Source organism: Drosophila rhopaloa, unplaced genomic scaffold, assembly GCF_018152115.1.
Source record: "Drosophila rhopaloa isolate 14029-0021.01 unplaced genomic scaffold, ASM1815211v1 contig_115, whole genome shotgun sequence".
NCBI lineage: Eukaryota > Metazoa > Arthropoda > Insecta > Diptera > Drosophilidae > Drosophila > Drosophila rhopaloa.
In genome coordinates this window covers 4571917-4593343 of record NW_025334990.1, presented here as the reverse complement: position 1 = coordinate 4593343, position 21427 = coordinate 4571917, and the positions used below count along the sequence as shown (strand labels likewise).

Sequence of the window (21427 nt, the reverse complement as noted above, 5' to 3'; positions counted from 1 at the left end):
AATTAAATTGGTTTACTTTTGGGGGTTAGGTGGAAGAGGGTCCGCCATGGCGTATGCGTAATAACTTGCTTCTTCTTGCCTCTCCTGGCGAGATATCACGCATACGACCTGGCTGCCGGAATATAAAATGCAAACGTAATGCGCTCATCAAACAAAATTACCCAACTGATGCTCCATCTGCAAAGGAAAGAAAAAAAACTAAATATGGAATAAAGGGCAAATATATATGCGTAGCCGGAAATGTAAGTGTTCTTCCCACTCTTTTCATGATATTGTCTGACTTGTTTGTAATGGTTTTTTGGTTAACATGCGCACAGATTGATGAGTGGCCAAATTGTACACAGCCGCAAATTGTGGCAATTTTGGTTACTGTCAACGCTACAAGCACATACACACAGACACACACAACCGAGCTTCCGCAGAGACACACACTCGCAGGACGAAACCCACACACGTACACACACTGGAAGGGAGTAAGCATGTGGCAAATGTGCAGGCACGTTTTTATATTGCAGCCGGCAGAAAAGAGCTTGTTTGCATGCCAACAAGGAGTGGCAGCCAAAACAGAATCAGAAACAGAAACAGAAACAGTAGCGAAAGGCAGGTTGCAACAGAGGCATCAGGCTCCGTTGCGGTTAGAAAAACTCGTTGGGGCATTCCAGGAAGTTGTCCTGGCTAGCCGTATTCCGCTCAAGCCTTGGCCAGCTGCATTCCATGCCAGACGTTCCAGCATTTGCACATATTTCGAAAATTTTAAGACAAACACAGAAATTTTTGAAGTTTTTTAACGTATGTTAAAGCGCTATCATGCGAAGTAAACAGAGTCATAATTAAATTAATTCCAAGGGAATTTTAGAAAGAAGTGCTAGCAAAGCTCATTCGTTTTTTACTTGTGCAGTAACATTATAATATAAGCATATTCAACTCAATTTGCAAATCAAGCAAATGAAAGATTTTCTACGGTTTGGACAGCGTCACTCAACTTCAAGTTTCTCATTTATTGTGGACGCATATATAGAGTTAAAATATTTCATTCAAATTGCGCTTCTATTTTAATCTTTCACTATTTTTATACATATACCCAAATAACATAGTTTGTTTTGATTCACCTGACTTGCAAACTGGATCCTTGTTAAAGTTTTAAAAAAATTACAACAAAGGTATTGATTATTTTTAGGGACTTTTAAGAAGGTCAAGGTTAAATATGTTGTATAGTAATTCTCTGTAATTTCCCTTCAGCTTGGTAATCTCTAGAGATTATACAGGTAAGTTCGATTGAGAGGCATTAATAAAAATAACATTATGCATAATTTAGGGATTTTCCTATTTTTATTTCAAAGCATTTGGCAGTAGCTTTTTCACTGTTAAAGAAAGTGGCGCCCAAGGTCAAATAGCATTCGACTGGCGCTCATTCCTCACCTCATTCCTTGCAACATGCAACACCGCCTTTCGATTGTGTCACACTGGGCGGATGCTTGACACGACGAGCGCCGAGCTGCAACGGCAACTGCAATTTGATAAAGCAAAGTGACAAGTGCAGCAGACCAAAGGTCAAACCCACGTCTTCCACGCGCCCTGCCCGCCCACTCTTGGCCATTTGCAACTGACAGAAGTCTGTGGCAAGGTGACAGGCGAGGCCAGGTAAAAGCGTCAGAAAGAAATCGCTTGGCATGTGAAGCCAGCATCAGCAACAGTAATCCCCAATGATAAGGCGTGACGTTGTCACAGTTATGAGTGCCATTGAGCCAAAACGCGCATGTTGCGCAATTTATTCGAACTCATCTGGCGAGCAGAAGCTCTATGTCATCGACCAGGGCAACTGGTTCCAGCTCAGAGCCATATCTCTTGTGGATTTTCCCCTGGCGATCCACCAGAAACTTGACGAAATTCCACTCGATACCGGGCTGGTGGTGAGTTAGGAGTTTGTAGAGTGGATCTGCCTGAGGTCCTTTAACATCTATCTTGGCAAAGAGATGCCCTATATTGGCGCCTTCCTTGCGAAGGTGATCCAACATCTCCTGGCATCTGACCACCAAATTGGTTGCACGGAAAGTTAAGGATACTCAATCCATAATCCTCGTACTCCTCCAATAATTTTTGGAGGCCATCGTATTGTGAGGAAGTGAGTCCACATCTGGAGGCAAGAAAAAAGCAGCATTAAAATAAATCATGAAATTATAATTTCTTAAAAAGTATCAATTGCAGGTCAATGAAGTGTATTTATATTCGATTGCAGTCAATTTATACTAAGGGCTTACTTCCAAAAGTAAAAACCATCCCTTACTATAATAAATGTTACAATATTTTATGTGACGTCATAGACCATGATAAACTTAATTTCTTAATAACTTCTAGAATTGTTGCTTGATTTGAAAGGATCGTATAAATATATTAATACTTTTAAAAAATACAATACAGGTTTAATTTACAAGTAGCTTTTATGAAAAGCGTTCAATTTATTTTTTAAATCTTAGGATCCCTTAGATTTGAATTAAGTGAAAGAGGCTTAATTAAGAGAATTTCAAATAAAATATATAAAAACTCCTCACCTGGAAGCAATATTTACGATGAGCAACACTTGGCCGGCAAAACTTTGTAGTTGCACGGGTTTTCCGAAGGTATCTTGAACGGTCAGAGAGTGGACTGTAAGGGACCATCGCATGTCCGCCAGATCCTGCTGCAACCTGCTACGTGTTAGTAATACTGTCACTAGGGACACTGCTGCCGTAAGCCCATAAAACACAAACTCCTTGTTAAGCATCGCGTATCGTACTGTACTAACTGAATTTGCGATTCCAAACTGAAGCAGAGGAATCGTTGATCACGAAAATCGGTTCGACAGGCTAATTGTGCGTGAAGAGACTGTTAAAAATCGCATTTAAATGTACGGCTTTTTCGCTTCGGTCCAGGCATATGGCAAAAAAAAAGGGGCTAGCCAAAATTGAATTTGGCCAAAACGGGGCGAAAGTTGCATGTGCTGACCCACGAGGCGAGTTGCACGTTAACTTAATTTTAAACTTTTTTTGGCCTCCGCCTGCCACACGAAATGGGGGCAAAGCGCACATACACACAGTGGCACACTGAAAACAACAAAAAGTTGAACAATCGTAACGAAATAATTGAATTTTCATTTCCGCTTTATGTGTTTACTTCCGCTCCATGGCCGCGGCACCATTTTCTCCGGCTTTTCTCCTTTCCCCTGTCCATGTGTGTGTGTGTTAGTGTGTGTGTGGGTTGGATGATTTCAGCCTATTTGTATACAAAAGGCAGTCAATTTCTGCCAGCTTGAGGAAACTTTTTAAGTCAATTGTCAAAAAGTTTTTAACATCTTTTCCCCGGCCACGCCCCCTTTTTGTGTATCGCTCTGTTTCTGTTTCATTTTCGCTGCCAAATTGAAATATAATTCGGTAAAGTTGCGCCTCTTTTCGGTTCGGCTTTTCCACTTAGACGACGTTTGGACGTGGGCTATAAATCAATGGCAGCCGAAAGGCGTTCGACTGAAATTGATTTAGAATTCGGAGCATGGGCGTAACTCCTTTTGTCGTCTGTCAAACGTGTGCAGTAAAAACGGTCCGGGGTGCCAGTGCATTTTATAGTTTAATTGCATATCACATTCTCAAGACTCTTGCATGTCCAGAAATTTGAATATTTTTGAACCGAAAAGATTGGAAACGACTATAGAAAATACAACAATGCTTTTAAATGCTTTTGAAAGCTAAGATTTCTCTCTTAAAATTTGATCATTAACCTACACATTTCTGAAGTAATTTGATTAGAAAAATAACTAAATACAGATCACTATACGAAATTCAAATAATAAAAATTCAAAATAATTCAAATGGATAAAACAGAACAGAGTATTCCCTTTTCAATACCCTGCCTGCAACTCTTCGTTATAAAATCTCTCTTTCAGAGACTACGACATTTTAATCGGTTGTTCTTCCCAAGGCATTTGGATTGACATAAAATAATCGAATCCCAATTTTAAATGATTTTTAAACTCTTGCATAATATACAATATTTAAAGTAAGTAAAAGAAGTAAAAGAAAAAATAAAGTTCCTTACAAAATTTCAAAACTTTATGTTGGTAAAACATTGATTAAAAAATATCCAATTCAAAAGTATTTGCATGTTGATATAAGATTTATATTTGCTTACTTAATGGAAAAGTTTAATATTTTTCATTTCTTGTATGTATTTTTGGTTGTGTTTTCCTTGTTATTTATTTAAAGCATGAAAATCTAAACAAAACAGCTGGCTTTTAAGAATTTCCTTGAACAACAACTAAAATTTCTAATGATATAAATCAGCATAGACTGATTACCAACCAGCTCAATAACAATAACCAGCGATTATGCCAAGAGACATCTCCGTCAAACTCTATAATCCATCCAGCATCCAAGATGATCAACTTTAGAGGTTTTGCATATTTGATGCACTTGGCATACACCTAATAAACTTTGCCCCCAGTTACAGGTTATAAACCCGGCGAACTTAACTCGTAAACATGGAAACGCGTTAAATTCGCCGAACCACAACTCGTTGTTTTATGACCAGCCCCATGAACTTGCCACTCCCCCATTTCCCATTTCCATCTGGTCTTGTCTAAGCGTCTGCCATTATTTCAGCTTTTGTTGCACCATTTTTCACTATTAATAGTAGCCATAAAACTAGCAGTTTGGGTCAATAAAAGTCTTGACATGTGAGAGGCTGAGTTTTTTACCACGTGGCCAGGACAGGTGTTACCTTCAGCCTCTGCACCTGCGTTTCGCGTTCGGCTGCTACTTCTGCATCTCCACTTGTCATTTTCCAATCTGCCACTCTGCCCCTCGCTACTTGCGACTGCTACTTGCCACTTGCGCATTTAATTAAGTTTCCGCCGCGCTGCACACGCAAAAGGACGAGGGACTTTATTAATTAAATTCCTTTATACACAGGTTAAGCCAGCACCCACCGCCCTCCTTTGTGTGTCAACAATTGGAATATTAACGAGGCAACTAATGAAAGTTTACAAAGCCAGTCGGCTAAGGGCTTTTCCACCGAAACAATTCGAAAGGGAAACATTTAATAAGAGTCGCTGTCTCTGATTCCGGCCAAGATCAAAGTCCCGTCAGCTAGTCAAAGCCACTGCTAGAGCAGTCTCTCTTTCTCCACTTGACCCACCCGGCGTATGCGTGATTTTCATGCCCAATTATAGTGGATCGCCTTGGGAGCCGAGTGTCTGCGTGTAAATCCCACCGAGATGATGCACTCCGACGAAGGGTTTGGACCCCTAATAAGCCACGACCTTAACCCATGGCACACGCAGACATCAAAGCAAAAACACGCACACCCACTTAAGCCAAAACCCCGACACCCAGATCTACTACACATACATATGCCAAGGGGATATGAGTATTAACTGAACGTATTTAAGCCGCTTGTCGAACGCGCGCAAATCCAGTAGGGGAAAATCGACTTTCATTCAATACACTCGAAAAATCAACTTGGCAGATAATAAAAAAAACGAAAAGCAAGACAATTGGATGGGAGGCGGGCAATATGCGAGAATAAATGTGCAAATCCCCAATGCAGCAACAGCTGCTCCTCTGCCACGCCCCCTCGCCTACCCGCCCCTCGACTGCATTCGCATGGCATTTACATTTAAGCTGATAAGCAAAAGTGCCTGCTCCTCAGGACCCTCGATTTTCCACCATCCCCACTTCGTACCCCCAAAAACCCCGGTCCCACCTGAGCGTTAAGTCGCCTTGAAGGGCGCACATATCGAAGACATGAAGTCGGCGAAAAGAATTGTTTAGTGAAAATGTCGCAAGTTTATGAAATCGCGTGAGCTGGCAGCCGGGAATTTACATTTCACGCACGCACTTTACATTATTAATGCCTCAAGTTGAAGGCGGCAAGAGAAAGTACAAGTTTTAGTCTAAGGATTTGCGATAAGAAAGTTTAATACCCCTTTAAAATTAAAAAAAAAGTTAGTGCATGAAATGTAATACAAATTACTCACTAAAAAATATGATTAAGGAAGTATTTATAGTTACTTACTTTTCTGGGAGTTACAAAATACTCAATTTTTAAATTTTGAAGAAGTGTTAATTATTACATACCGAAAACGAATACTGCGGGTGATCTAAAAAAGATAACTATAGTTTTGAAATCAATTATTTAAATTAATGCAACAATATATCTTAAACATATTTTTAACTTATTTTCGAACCCTAATAATTTGTGTAGCACCCCCATTATATATTGAGAATTACTCTTATCATATTGAACAGATTTTTTATGGAGATTACCATATATGGAAAACTATCTGGTGCCTGTTGCAATTTGGTCTGCAACACAGTATCCTCGTGCATTCTATGCAACCAGGGTATACAAATTAGACCGAGAAAATGTGTATTCCTGAGTGAGTATGTGCGTGGAAGAGCATGAGTGTTTTGGAAAAATGCTTCTGCCATTTCGCAAATGTATCGCATTTCCGTTTAGGTGTTTGCATTTTTACGCTTCGCTGAGAATTTTCCAATTTTTGCTGCTAATATTTATTAATCAAGTAATAGCTACTCACACACTTGCACTGACTATACGAACACTTGAGTGTGCGGCTGTGGGTGTGTGTGTGTGTATTTGTGTGAGGGCGCTTGATTTTTGCACGAAAAATTGATTGGAAATTTATAAGCTAAACTTTTTTCACTGTTTGCTTTTGTTTGCGGCTCACGAAACAAACTTTTTGTGTGTGCGCGGTTTTTTTTGTTGCTGCCATTTGCAGCACTTGAAAAGGTCGCTACAGATGGGAGGGTGTGTATGTGGGGGCGGCGTATGGAAAATCCCATCACAAAAATATTGAAATTCGATTTTTTTTTTAGCTCTCAGTAACCTTTTACCAGCACCCCAGCTGTCTGTCAAAGCCTCGCCATGAGGCAGGAAGCATTCCGAATCATTTTCAGTACAAACTTTGTGTCGAGCACACGTAGAACCCACTCCAATCAAATAAAGTAAGTTTAAATTGTAACTATTTTCTGTGGGAAAATAGTGGAAAAAAATATTCAATCCAAAATAATTGTGGTCAATTTTCGGATAACCTTTTCAACTCGCCTGTCTTTCGCAGCGCAGTCAATCAAGCACTACAGAATGAACTTTTTGCTGATCCTTGGGTGTAAGTAGCGAAATTTGTTTGGTAGTATTTTGATTAGCGGAATACTTTTTATTTAATGCAATTATTTTGGTTTTAATACCATAAAATTAACTAAATATGGCCTAATTTGTGTGCATGTTTTAGGTGCCATGATGATGATGATGATGCAACTGGGGTTGAGCCACTGCCTGCGGATGAAGCGCTCTCAGGACGACACTGCAACTGATTACAATGGCACCACCAAAGCTGGCACCGCTGCTCCGCTGAGCGGAAAGGCCACCGTGGTGTTTGCTTCAACCAATGGCTCCGTTACCAGTCCTGGCATCGCTTCAACCACATCTTCGAAGCTGGAGATTACAGCTGTACCGAAGCAAGGAAAAACCACGAATGCCACCACCTCTTCAGTACTCGCTGCTCTGGCATCCACAACTACATCCACTACCTCGCCTTCGGATGCCGGCAAAATCCAGCTGGTGGAGGAACTGATGGGGCTGCGCCGTCCCAAGCGGCGTTTGGGTGGCCTGATGGAGGAGGGCCTGCAGCCGCGACAGTTGCACCACAAGCGTCGCCAACCGGGGGAGGCGGTGGTGACCACCCCACTGCCACCGATGGCACCGATGCCACCCAACCCCTATGTGTACTACAACAAGCTGGTCTCGCCGGATGGCAAGCACGAGGTGAAGGAGTTCGAGCTGCTGGCACCCAACATGGTGATTGAGAGTGTGCAGCAGGAGCTCAACTACGGCCCCGAATTGCTGCCACCGGAATTGGCCGGGGTGCTGCTGCTGAATGCAGCCGAGAACGGGCAACGCACTGTCCATAATTCAGCGCCACTGAAGCACCACCACAAGCACAAATCCTCGCCGGCTTTGCCACCGATGCTCTACATGCTGCAACAGCTGCTGCAGCAGCCCACATTTGAGGGAAATGTTCTGGTGGAGCCGCCAAAGGAGCCACAACATCGCTTAAGCTCGCCCCTCTATCAATTTCTTGATGGCGCCATGGATCTGGCTTGGCGCAACAATCCCGATGTCTTCGAGCACCTTTTGGGGGATCACCTGGAGCTGGAGCAGGAAAAGGACAAACTGAAGAGCGGCAAGGACAACGGACTGGCCAAGAAGGTCAAGAAGGATAAGGATCTTTTCGCTCCCAAGGAGGAGCTTATCGTCAGCTGTCCCATCCACCATGAGCACCATGCCAATCGAAATGGGGAAATGGTCGAAGATGATGTGGTCCTGGTCAACGAGTGTCATCTGGCTTAGATCTAAGTGGGATAACCCAAAGGACATGAGGTACTTGGATAAAAAAAAATTTTAGGTTTCTTCGTTTTTCTCCCATTTGTTTTCCCTTTGCTTTGGCAGATAAGTCGGCCTTAAATTGTTTACATGTATTAATGTTGCGGTTTTAAAGGTTTTAAGGCCGACCTAGTTGAAAAACACAAGTACAATAAAAACTAAATACGGTGCTAAATACAATCTTAAGCAAATTACATTGGTATGTGAGGTAAGTCGTATGATTCACTTAAAATGTAAGAAGGTACCTTAAATAAATGTATACAGAAAATAAATGTAAATTTTTGAAAGGCTTTGATTGCAATATATATGTCCATTACTATTAATTCCATTTATTTCTCCCGAACCCCAATTGCATGATTTAATTATTTATTTTCCAAGAATATCGAATGCATGTAAAATAATTAATTTTCTTCCCAAAATCTGTCTGAAAATTAAAGTATATGTAGGCACCCGATGTAAAAGATTGCTTTTTGGAAACACTTTGTAATAAATAAAGCAAACTTGTTATTCACAGATGCAGTTTTACCGACTCTAGTTGCATAGTTTCAGGAAAATCAAAAGATAACCTTGATTGAAAAAGGGAAGCTGCGAGAGTGCATAATAATCCTTTGGGAATGCCATTATCACGCAGATTGGCCATTGTTGCCCCCCAACAAATATCAAACTTTCGCTCCAATCGACACTCACTCCCCTGGGTTGCTTTTCCCTTGAAGTTTGTTTTCATTAACAAAATCGATTTCCTACCTTGAAATGTCCTGAGGGGGGAGGGAGGTGGCCGGGCGGGGAAATTGATATGCCGAGTGCGACAGTGCAGCCATACGAGCAAACAAATCTAACATACAAACCCTTGACTTCGGACGAGGATGAGGATGGGGATGAGGATGGGGATAAGGATGTGAATGGGACGAAGTGAATGGAGCCGAAAGGCAAAAGTTTTGCCGGCTGCTGCTACTGCTAAATGCTAAATGCTGCTAATTTCGTATACAATAAAACTAATGTAAATTGCCACTTGACGTTCACTGGCCGTGTAAGTGTGTGCGTGAGTATGTGCGAGTGTGCCGTGAGTCCTGTGTGTGTGTTGTGTGAGCCGCACATAGTCAGTAAATGGGGCACATAATGTGCTGGGAGTCAGGAATCAAGAATCAGGAGTCAGAAGACCGGGATGACAGCCCAGCTCCGAAGGCGAGTGTCATGGGTGCCTGGCCATCAACATAAATACAAATTTGCTTCACAAATCCATGTATATAATCTATATAAACTGCACTAGAGTGCCAGTACATCTACATGTGCGAAGCGGAAAAGTGCAACGCAGCATTCGTAAAATTGCGTAGCTCCTTCGACTTGAAGTTACATTCAGAAAAATATACTAAGACATCAATAATACATTTTCAACAAAGTAATTAATTTCGAAATACAATAATAATTTTCATACCAAATATTGTATATAAAATTGTGTTTGTTTGGTTACAAATAACAACAAAAAATATAGCATATAGTGAACAAAAATGTTTCACCATGTTGCCATTTTTAAAAATGGACCTAATCTACTTTTTAAAGTTTTGAACATTTTGAAACCATAAAATTAAGTAAACGAAATTTTAAGCATCATGGCCAAAAGCAAATGTTTGGGTTTTCTTTCGAATATTTTTTTCCAAAGTTTTTAGCAAATTAATACGATTACAAATTAATGCGTTATTTGGGCTATATAAAAATAGCTATTCTTCTAGAACTTCTACCTTAAAGAGAATACTTTCACATTAAAGCCATAAATTATTAAAAGATATTAAAATGTCTGATTTAAGAACTTACCTTTTTTTGGTTTGAACCACTTTCGCATGGAATTTTAAGATTAAACGCTTCATACTTGAATTCCTGCCGCTATAAAACTTGCAAAACTGCAGCCGAATATAAAAAATAATTTCGTAAAAATGAAATAAACGAACCGAAAGTCATAATAATTATTCATGGGTTTCTTTCTCTGTGTACTCAGTGGCACTGGCAATGTCCCTGGGGTGTTAACTGGAGTGGAAATGCGAATGTATGTGCAATTCCCGCTGCTAAGTGACCAGGCCCCTCCAACATAAACACTCGCACATATATATTTATTTACAAGTGTAAATAATAAATGCTTGCATCAGCCATTCCACTCAGCTCCAAGGTCCTGTCAGCATTGAAAGTGCATTAACTTTTGCCATAGTTTCGTCACACGCTCCACTTCAGCTTTAAGTTGACATTTGAATAATGTGTTTAAACTTCGGGCAATATAAATAAATACACACTTGAAAGGAATTCGAGGAAGGCAGACGACGACCACTTTCGCTAATCTCTTTGCTTTTGAAATTTATGGCTTCATTATGAGGACGACAAAGACGAGCGTTGCCAGGACATTGCCACTCGTCTGTCAGTCACTCTTTCAGTCAGTCAGCCAGTCTGTCGGTGTTTTTGTTTTTGTTGTTAATGTTATGGTTGCCATTTGGCAGCTTGTAATTACGTTCGCCACAAGTTGTTGCCAAAAGTTGTAATCTAGATTTCATAGTCAAAAGGCGACAAGCAACAACATAAAATTCAATTGAACTGTTGAGTCAGCAAAAGTCAAATAAAAGGGATAGTGCGGGGAAGTTTGGCTTTAAATTGTCGTTAAAGTCATGGCTCAAGTATCTGAGACTAGCCAAGCGAAAGGGAAATTTTCCGCATAAAGCCAGCAAATAAACTCGGGAATATAAATTGCAAAATCATTTTTATATGCTCCTAAAGTTATTCTGCCAATATAAATTTAAATAGAATAGCGCTTCCTATAATTAGCTTGGCGCACAAAAAGTGCTTGTATTACTGTAATTTAGATGGCTATAAATTTAGCGTTTGGTTTTTCAATAAAATCGTTTTGTTAAATGTTCAATTATGGATGCAGCTGATAAAATATGAAATTAGTTTAGTTTAATTTAAAGCTTACAGTTGCTGATAAATGAAACGCCAATTACAATATAATCGAAAATTTAATGACAAAAGTTTAATAAGATAAAAAAAAGCATTTGATGTTAAAAAAAAAACATTAAAATTTGTATCAACTCTGATTGTTTTAGTTTAATTTTGTGCTAACAATTAGTGTCTCAATAAATAAAAGCAATTTATTAAATCCAGTAAATGCTATTAATTATTTTTTAATTAGACCATTTAAAAAAAAATAAAAGCGGTCAATGCTTTTCTTTGTTTAGTTCTTTTATAATAATAGTAAAATGTTGAAATAATTTTGAGAATATTCTTATTTATAAAAGCATTCTTGTTGTTAAAAGGTAATAATATTGAAATAAGCGACATTTTTTATTTTTCTCATTTCCCTAGTGGTCAAAACATAACTATTTCTAAGATAGATATTTATTTATAAAATATAGGAAACTTTTGTTTAAGCCTAATTGGTCTTGCTACCATGCAATGCAATTTTATGAATAATAAAAGCTCATTTCATCATCATTTTCAATATTTTAAAGCAGACGTTGAATTTTCAAGATTTCCCAGCAAAAGCGACAATTTTATTTTCCTTGATTGCCCTTTGCGACTATCATACATGGCGTATGCGACATGTGACAACAGAATTATGCAAATTTCAGTGTCACCTTCAATTGCACACCGACCGCACGAACACCACAAAATACACATGGCCAGAGAGACAAAGCCAAGTGACGGGGAAAATGGCAGAAAAAAATGTTGATTATTTCGCTTGGCAGGAGTGTCGATAAAACGCTGAGCGATGCAGGCCCTGCGAAATGGTGAAAATCAATAAACAAATAAACAACGCCGCGAACAAGAGAGCATACATCAAAGCGGCTTTGGTGCAAGAGAAGTCTATTTAAATTGTCAACAACAGAGTCGGCGAGGCGTAGTGTGAAATTATGGTTGAGGGGGGCTGAAGGGGGCTAAAGGGGGCTGAAGGGTCCTTTAAAGTGTCTGTGCTGCTGCGTGTGTAATTGAGTCGTGTTGTTGCCATTGTGTTTGCTCGCTTCCTAAGCCAAATTTATTTCAACGCACTTGCAAGTAAAACCGCAAGAACAGAGAATGGGAGAGCATCCTCGCTGCGTGCAAGTTTTGCAAGTGAAAACTTTGCTGTCAGGGATACTTTATGTGCAAATTTTTGGTTTGGCAAGATACACAATTCCCTTAGAGACACATCCACATCCGCATCCACACACCCGCCCGCACATACACTCTGCTACATGGTCAGCAATTTTGCTTGTTGCCGTTGTCAGCTGACAAGTCATTTGCATGCACACGCAGCAGTCGAACAAACACTACTGCCATTGCACACAAAAAACAAAACCAAACGACCAGCAACACACACAAAAAATGCCTTCAACTTGAGGCAACAACTCGAACTGCCACTACAACAAATTGGCCACTCCCTGTTAGCATATAAATCACATTGTAAAAGACAAATTGAAAGACGTTGCTGCGGGCTGTCTGTCGTTGCCCCAATCCCATGCAATTAACATGCGCACACAGAATGCATTTAAAGGTCTATGCCAAATACCCAGCCCACCAGCCAACCGCCTCCCAAAAGCACACATGGACACTGAAAAGAAAATTGTAGATCAAAATTTATATTTTGTATATATTTATTTAATTTTTTTTAATTGATAGTTTTACATTATGACACCATTTATTTGCATTCAAATAATACATGTGACACATTCAAAATTTACTCCGACACTACTACAAAAACTTAAACCACAAATTTATTTTAACTATGGTTTCAAATTATTTGAGCAAAACGTCCTAAGGCTATGCCTTTTCTTAGTAATATTTGCTTTATTGATAAATTTATTTAAATATTTGGCCAGAAGCTGAGCCGCCAAAAACATCAATGCTTTCAATAGATATAAATAAAAAAAAATTTTTTCGTAATAAAAAAACATTTTATGATTTTGGTTTACAGTGGTTTGCAACAAATTGAATGAATAGACACAAATCTTATTAAGCATTGGTCTTTACTCTGTATATATATTTACAAACAGAAAACAAGTACGAACTGGTCTGAATTTAAGAAAATGGCTACTCAACAGTAAATAAATTTTTGGTATTAAAAAAAAGGAAGCTAACTCGTTATTTATGCCAATTATTTGTGTTATATTTCTTGAATAGTATTTATTTTAATAGTAAGTTAAGACAAAAGTAATACTGGCTGTAAGCGTCATTCGTAGACCAATAAATACCAAACTTTTGGCATCAAAAAGTGTTTAATGTAATTTATAATTATTTAATTAAGAAGCATGAAATTATAGTGTTTAAACCGAAAATGAATTGGTTGAGATGGTTATGGTGCCTGGGTATAAAGCTTTAAGTGCCTTTTTCCTTGGTAAAGCAAAATGGATGTAGTGTCCTAAACCATTTCTAGATTGCAGCCTCATCCCTAAAATGATTCTGGATCCGCCCATGGAACCGGCAAATGATGAACTACCCGGTTGGGCTCTCAACTGACCCCCATTGCCCCTTTTCGAAGGCTCCCAGTGAGAGCAACAATTAAATGTCAAGTCTACTGATTAATCCTAATGCCAGGACAGAAGGCAAGGACTGCGGCAGCAGGACTGCTGGATGACCACAGTGTTGTCAGGCCGACGTTGTCTCCGTGGAAATTCAATTTTCCAAGGCAATTACGGAGCACAGTGGGTAATGCCTACGAGATACACAAGCTGTTATACCACTGAATGCATATTGAACGATTCATGGTAAATGGTTATGCTCGACAATCTGAATCCGGGAAAACTCTCACGATTTGCATGCATAAACAAGGATCATCAATGTAGGGTGGCCAACTCCTAAGCATTGTTTACTGTACCCAGAAGCTGCGCTGGAGACAATAATGCCATTGACTGGCTTACTTTTCCCTCCATCCATAACCCAATTTGAGTGCCGGAGACAATGGCAAAACATTTAAATGCGAATAAAGTAAAGTTGTCCTCAAGCTGGAGATAAGCAGAATCTTTATTGTTTATTAGAAATGATTATTATTAATATTCACACAATGAGAATTTAAGGTTCAAAGTGGTCTTGCACTCTGATTTCTCATTTAACTGGGACTTAATGAGCTTTCACAGGTGTTCATTCCTTGGGAGAGTTTAACAGATTGTCACCACGGCCCTTCGGGGTTTCCTGCTGGGGTACAAAATCAGTTTGGTTCTCCTCGAATGTTGCTAAACTCAATGAGAAAATACGTCATGTTGTTGCCAGGACAACGCTTAAGCTGCCACTTGTAACCCACTCCTGTCCTTTTTTTCATATTCAACGCAGACTAAGAATGACCGCAGGCAGACTGCCAACTTTCAGCCTTTTTTCAGCCGTGTTTTAAGGTGCGGCGCTAAGTGCATTTTAATTTGCCTTTCATAAAGATGGTCAGCATCTCCGCTCCCACCGTTTTTCTCTTCATTGTGCCAAGCATATTTTCCGCAGAGCTTTTCCAAACTATTATTGCTTGACATCGTCACTGTCAGTGCAGCAAATTACAACAAATTACATTTTGCAACCTGCTCTTTGCCCGTGGCAGATGCGAGGCAGGTGATTATGCATATTTTAAATGGTCAGCCTCCATCATCTCACATCTCTTTCCCCCTGCCAGCATGCTGTCTCCCTTCATTCATGTCAAAGCCTTTTTAATGGCCAATGAGCCGGCGTGAAATCGGTTGAGCAAAGGCAGGCGGACGTTTGATATTGAACAGATGAAAAGCGGCAAATAAATTCATTATTTGCTTTGACCATCGTTTTGTTATTGGATCTGCCGGCGCTGAAATTTTGATTACATTTTTTTTCGCAATTTCTGTTTGCGATTCTGACAGTTGCCCATAATTGATTAATCATCGTCGGCGGACTGGACGCACGCTCTCGAAAAATATAAACTATTTTTCTTCTTCGAGTTGAATATTTTGGCAAGCATTATGGGGAAACGGCGGTAAGAGCAAGGAAATGCCAAATAAACGAAACGAAAGATAAAAGCGAAAAATGGGAAATGCATAATTATGAATAAGTTATTGCCCATTAGTTCACAGGGAATCGGAGGAAAATCTGAAGAGCGGAGGAACTAAAAACGGAAGCGAAATACAGTGCCAGCGTCTGTGACTGGCGTTCAACTCAATTAGACAGTGGGTATTCAAAACTCACTGTCCAGCGGGGATTTCTTTTAGACAAATAGACAATTAAAGTTTATTTATTCGGGGTCTCTTTTTGTATCTTTTCAATACACATTATTTATGCCAGCATTTGGTTTTAGTTTGTACAATTATATTTGCTGCGTGTGTCTGTTTAATAATAGTACTATAGTACTATAGTATATATATAAGACACAGTCAGAAAATAAGGCGATTATAATGTTATTTAAATCAAATAATCAATCCCTTGAAATTGACAAGCAATAAAAGGAAAATCACCAAAGTAAAAACTTATGGTCTATCCATATCCTCCATTATTTTTAAATTTTGAATCTTTACAATATTTTCCAAAAATAGAGAAAGTTTTTATCAAAAAATGTCATTATCTTAATAACAAATAAAGTACATCTATAAAATAAGGATTATTGACGATTTTTATTTTGTTTAGCTCTAAATAAAACTCATAAAAGTCTCGAAAAAATAAAACTATGATTATATTGTGTTGCTGCTATTGACAGTTTTTAATTGAATATTATTATTATATTTTAAACAAGTAGTACAACATTGAATATTGGGAACAAATAATATTATAGTTTATGACTTGCTAATGGAAGGTTTTATTTATTGAGTGACTGAATTTATTTATAACAGGACATATATATAACCGACGATTATTTTATCATATAAATTATAAAGGAAAACAAATCGATAATTCCCAAAAATGTGTTGCCTCTTAACATTTTTTCACTTACCTAAACTTTAAATGGCAAAACCGAGTGAAGCCGTCAAGGATACCTGGCCAACAGCGCCTATCAGTTGGCCGCCGAGCCTATCCCAACAACTGATAAGGCGGCTAAGAGAGCGGGAGAGTTGCGAACGGCGCGCTCTTCGGCAGAGCGGAACTCTCCACGGGGCTAAGAGAGCGGCCTAACGGGGCTTCGTGTTGGCCAGGAACCAACGAACCAACCTTCGGCCGCTGCCGCTGCCCTGGCTATGACGTATTCGCTGCCGCCGCTACCGCCGCTGCCGCTGCCGCTGCCTCTGCCGACGGCGGCTGCGGCAGCGAACGCTTGCTGCTGATAAACAGTTTTCGTTTATCATCAGTTTGTCGATGGCACAGCGCGCAACTGGACGTACTCTCGCATCCTGCCAATGGCATTAGCCCCATTGCCAAGCGACTGACTCGCGTTTGTTAGCCACTGCCGCCTCTGTGTGGGTGAGCCCAGTCACAGTCACAGTCCGTGTGTGGCGTTCGTGTGTGTGCGCGGCTGCGGGTGTGTGCGTGTTGGCCAACTTTAAACGCTCTTATCAGCGCGCGTGTGAAGCATGAGCTTGGTGCAAACAAAGTTTTGGCGGCATTTTCAATTAATGGCAGTGCCAGCAAAAGCCAGCGAATTTTTGACAAAATATACCATGGTGGGAAATTGAAAAGAGCGCATAAAAAGGAGCAACAAAATAAATACGTAAGTATGCTGAACTTAATATCACATAAGAAACAAATTCATAGAAGTGGCAAAAATAAAGTAAAGAAAGTGAAATAAAACATACGCATAGGGAATAATAAAAGAAAGAGCAGTCGTTTTTACAGTATATCAAGGAGAAATAATTTAATTTTATTTATTAAAAAACAACTTTTTATGCAAGAAAATTGATAATTAAAAGGAAATCTTAAACACAGATTTCAAAATAAATGTGATTTTTTTGACAAGCTAAATTATATTTAAAGTGAGATTTATACAAATATATAATATTATGAAATAAATATATAGAGGTAATCTTTGGTAAAAAAGTGGTGAGCATTAAACAATTATCAGTTTTATGAGCATGTAAATTATAGGTTTATTAAATAGATAAACCTATATGGTCGAAAGTATATGTCTTTTTTTTGTGCAAATAATGGTGATAATCCAAATATTAACTATAAATTTAAAATGAAACTAGTTGACGCAATTCTTGGTATCTAGTTTTTTGAATGTTAGTGTTTATTTTCCTGGAAAATATCTAAGCTAGTTTGTTTCAAACAGTGAGTAAGTATTAATCAAATAGTTTGTGGTTATTTTAATTAGTACCTGAAAATTTGAGCACGAGTTTCCCCAAAGTTTTAGGTAGACTAATTAATTTGTAATTAAATACTGACTTTGTGAGTTTTATATTAAAAATATAACTACAAAGAAAACAAGTTCATATTTGCAAAGTCTTTGTGATTACCTTACTAATTCAAAAGTTGTAAATTTGTAGAGTTGTTCTGAAAACTTTATAATAAATACAATTTAAAAAGCTAACTTTAAAATATAATAAGCAAAATACTAGCTGTGCTGAGTTTCACAAAACAGGTGAATTAATTAGTAATATATGTATAAGCTTATTTTAATGAACTTTTGGAAAATAAAAGCTAGAAATTAAATTTTGTGAATCCAACTTGTTCAACATAAACATAATGTAATGAATAGTAATGAATAGACAAATTAAAAATATAATAATTTTATGGTTTGGCAAAATAATTTTAGCTAATTTGATCGGTTAGAAATGGCTTTGCTGAGTTTAACGATTCCAATGGCCTTTATTATATAGTGCTAATTTTGTTCGGCTGTGAGCAGAATAATTCCCATGCATATTTGATTGGCAGTCGCGGCGGCATAACTCATTCCGCGAAATGTTTCCATTATTTTCTCGGTTCACGGAATTGCACAAGCCAACATGAAGAAATTACGAAAAATGCGCTGCGACTTGAAAAGTCAAAAATTATGTAAATGCAAAACATTTTGTGTTGCTCTATGCATGTAAACAATTTTTTGCACCATTATGCGCCATCAAGTATGCAAAGATATGTTGTTTCAGAGCTGCCAACATCCATCCCTATCCGGCTATATCCTTCTATGGGCCAGGATTTTGGGGACAGGAGGGTCGGTCTGAGGAGGGATTGGACAGGTAGTCACTCACCTGAGTCTGAGTCCCAGGCTGCGGGCGGCTCTTGACATGCCAGCCAGCGTGTAGAACATCAGAATGTTTAGATTTATGTGAGCCAGTGACAGCTGCAGGCCAAGATCCAGATTGTCGGGCGGGGCTGGGGCACAAGGATGTGGTGCCTAAGCTGCTCCCTGCTAATCCTTCAAACTGTGCAAATCACTTTTGGCAGTTCCCGTTCTCGGCCCCGTTCCTTTGGCGCAAAGTTGAAAGTTTTCTGTGATGTAATCGCATTTGCTCTGGCTGTCTCTTTAATTAAATTTAAGAGACTGACAAAAAAAATAAGTAAAGCTGCCTGCCCACGGAGCGTGCAATATTTAACTTTCGAGTTTTGCATTCAATTCACGCACCAGAAGTTGGCCAACACACACACACGCCCACACACGCACACACACGAGATGCGAAACTCGGCTCCTTGGCTCGATTTTACTGTGAGTTGTGCAAATCCCCGGCATGCTTTTAGTAGACAAAATATGCGCCTTTGGCGCTAAGTTTTTTTGGGCGACATTTGTTACTTTTATTTACGCACACGCAACAAACACTGAACAAAATTATTGATTTTTTATTGTCAACTTAGCTTTGGCGATAGCTGATTGTCACATTTTTATGTTCATATATTTAATCAGAAATTATATGAATAAGACTAGTAAACATATTTGCAAAATAAAAATGTATTAATAGACAGAACTTAATAAGTCACAAAACTATTACAGATTAAAAGATATTTACCAATAGAAAAACTACTTATCGAGAAGTTTTAACTTATCATTTTATTTTTCAAATAAACAAAACAAAATATTGCCTGAATTGAAGACAAGCTCTGGTTTATTTTTTTCTCTGTAGTTGGTCTTTCCATGGCAAATAAGATTAACGTTCCCACTGAAGCCGTGGCTCAAAGTAGTGAGCCCCATAAAAAGCAAGGAGCAGGCGGGACCTTAACCCATGCTGTAACCCAAATATAAACCACAGTCAACGAGGCACACACATGCCCGAGGTGTTTCATTCATCATCAAGTGGCAAAGTGGCACGTTCCGCTCTCCAGCTCCATTTTTATACCCATCCCCACTTCGACTCCCTTTATGTGCAACTTTTCCTATATTATGCGAACAATGTTTGAAACTTTGGCTGGCTTTTGGGTCGCAAGTCTAATGCACAGGCCCTTGGGCCCGGCTCCTCTCACTGTGCATAATTTAGGGTTTAAAATTTTTTATTGCCAACATTTGGGCGTCGGCTGCGGCAATGAGCCGAGTTTTATGAGTCAGTCGGTGAGCTGCATTAATCCCCTGCAGCCATCAAATGAGCTCAGCGCCCAACGTGCTGCGGCATAAATTAAACAATTGCCAGCCATGTGTTTGACCAGCGGCGAATTACGCATACGCCGCGTTGGTCGCTTCGAAGAATCCCGAACACTTCCAACTTCCACGACGCCTACTTAGCCTAAGACTTGCGCCATCCAGCCTTAGAATTGTTTAATATTAAATTCGGCACTGACCCAGAAACTTTTAAGCAGCTTAAATGTTAATTAATTTCAAAAAACAACAACATTTGTGGAAGTTTTGCAAATGGAAATGGAACTGTCAACGTTTGCGGGGTAGATTGCGTACCTACCAAATGTACAAGATATATATTTGCTCTGCCACATCCGACTCCATTAACATTTAATTTTCGCCAGCGCTCCATTTTAATGTGGGAGCCACTTCAACTTTGAGTCGGCTACGGCGAAATAAATTACAATCAAATGGCTGCGCCAGCCAGGCAAATGTGCGGCCGCAGCAGTAAAGTTTAATAATTCTGCCTTTAAAAGGGCAGAAATTATTAAAAAATTGTGCAATAAAGGGGGATGGACGGGGGAGGGCGGGTCATGGAGTGACGGGTGAAGCGAGACGAAGAGTAGACATTAACCTGATGCGAAACCGGCAGCAGCCAAAAAATGTTTAGTCGTAAACATATTAAAAGCTACTTTGCATAAACTTGGCCCGTCAAGGATTCGCCTTCTTATTTTCGAGTCCCTGCTCCGCGAAGGGGACACATTGCCATTTGCGATTTATTGAAAAGGGAAAAGCAAACGGCAGCAAACGGCAAAAACCCATAAAAGCCCCGAAAAGGGAAAATCGGAGGAAAAGCGAGGAAAAAGCGAACAAAAGCAGAGCTAAGAACTCTGACGACCGCTTGACGACCTGACGACGACTCGTCAGTTGGAAAGGTGAATCCAGTGGGTTGGGGTCACCGCCATTCACTCTTTATTAGGCAGGCCGACTCACTGGTGAAAGGCTTCATTAAAAACACATTTCCTGCACAAACGTTTTCGCCAAAGTCCAAGTCCCCGATCTGGATCTTAAAAATGCAGCACAGCCGATACAAGAAAGGCCAGCGAAAACTCAAATAGGAAAACTGCTAATATATGTGGCAATACCAAAGCAAACTTGGCTGACACTAGAATGCGAATTTGTATTCCAACCGACTATAAGTGGAGAAAAAACAATATTAAATTCCAGCGAATATCGAGAAGAAATATTTTTTCAGCAGAAAATTTGAATTCTCAAAAAGTTAGCTTGTGCTATTTTGTGTTAGTCGGAATTTATACTTCTATGGAATTTATCTACTTGTTTAAAAAGTAAGCTATGCTTATTTATTAGATACTATTTTTATACATTTTCTTTTTTTGGATTAACGAGTTTGTCATATTACCATATTAATACAAAAGAAAAGAGGGTTCAAATTTTACCAGACAAAAGACTTATACTAGATAACCAAAATTCGGTATTCAGAAAGCACACAGCCAAATTAGACTGAAGCTTAAATGTGCGCTGAGCAAAGTCCAAAAATGACCGACATCAGTGTGCCATAAAAGCCACCGCTCCACATTTCAGCCAAGTCCGAGTCCCGCATTCTGAAATTGACTTTAA

At 39.2% G+C, this 21427-nt stretch overlaps 3 protein-coding genes across 4 annotated transcripts in view; 2 read left to right on the top strand and 1 right to left on the bottom strand.

The window, feature by feature from the left end:
* Positions 1–1728: 1728 nt before the first annotated feature.
* On the bottom strand, positions 1729–2761 carry LOC108038783 (glutathione peroxidase homolog BsaA). The gene is given in 3 exon segments (XM_017115619.1): positions 1729–2019; positions 2021–2134; positions 2550–2761. Coding segments are annotated over 3 exon segments (567 nt in total). The 3' UTR covers positions 1729–1778.
* A 4144-nt stretch (positions 2762–6905) lies between these two features.
* Positions 6906–8602, top strand: LOC108038757. 2 transcript variants are annotated; one of them, XM_017115588.2, is made up of 3 exons: positions 6906–6992; positions 7106–7153; positions 7277–8602. In XM_017115588.2, exons 2-3 carry the CDS (start codon positions 7129–7131, stop codon positions 8392–8394), a joined length of 1143 nt encoding a protein of 380 aa, XP_016971077.1. In that variant the 5' UTR covers positions 6906–6992; positions 7106–7128; the 3' UTR covers positions 8395–8602. The 2 variants fall into 2 exon arrangements, with proteins under 2 accessions (XP_016971077.1, XP_016971083.1); XM_017115594.2 differs by having other exon boundaries at positions 6947–6992; positions 7111–7153.
* Positions 8603–16680: 8078 nt separating this feature from the next.
* LOC108042236 (5-hydroxytryptamine receptor 2A) overlaps positions 16681–21427 on the top strand; it is a 62793-nt gene continuing 58046 nt past the window's right edge. Inside the window, 1 exon segment of the mRNA XM_044461836.1 lies at positions 16681–17020. The gene's annotated coding sequence lies outside the window, so the exon portion shown is untranslated.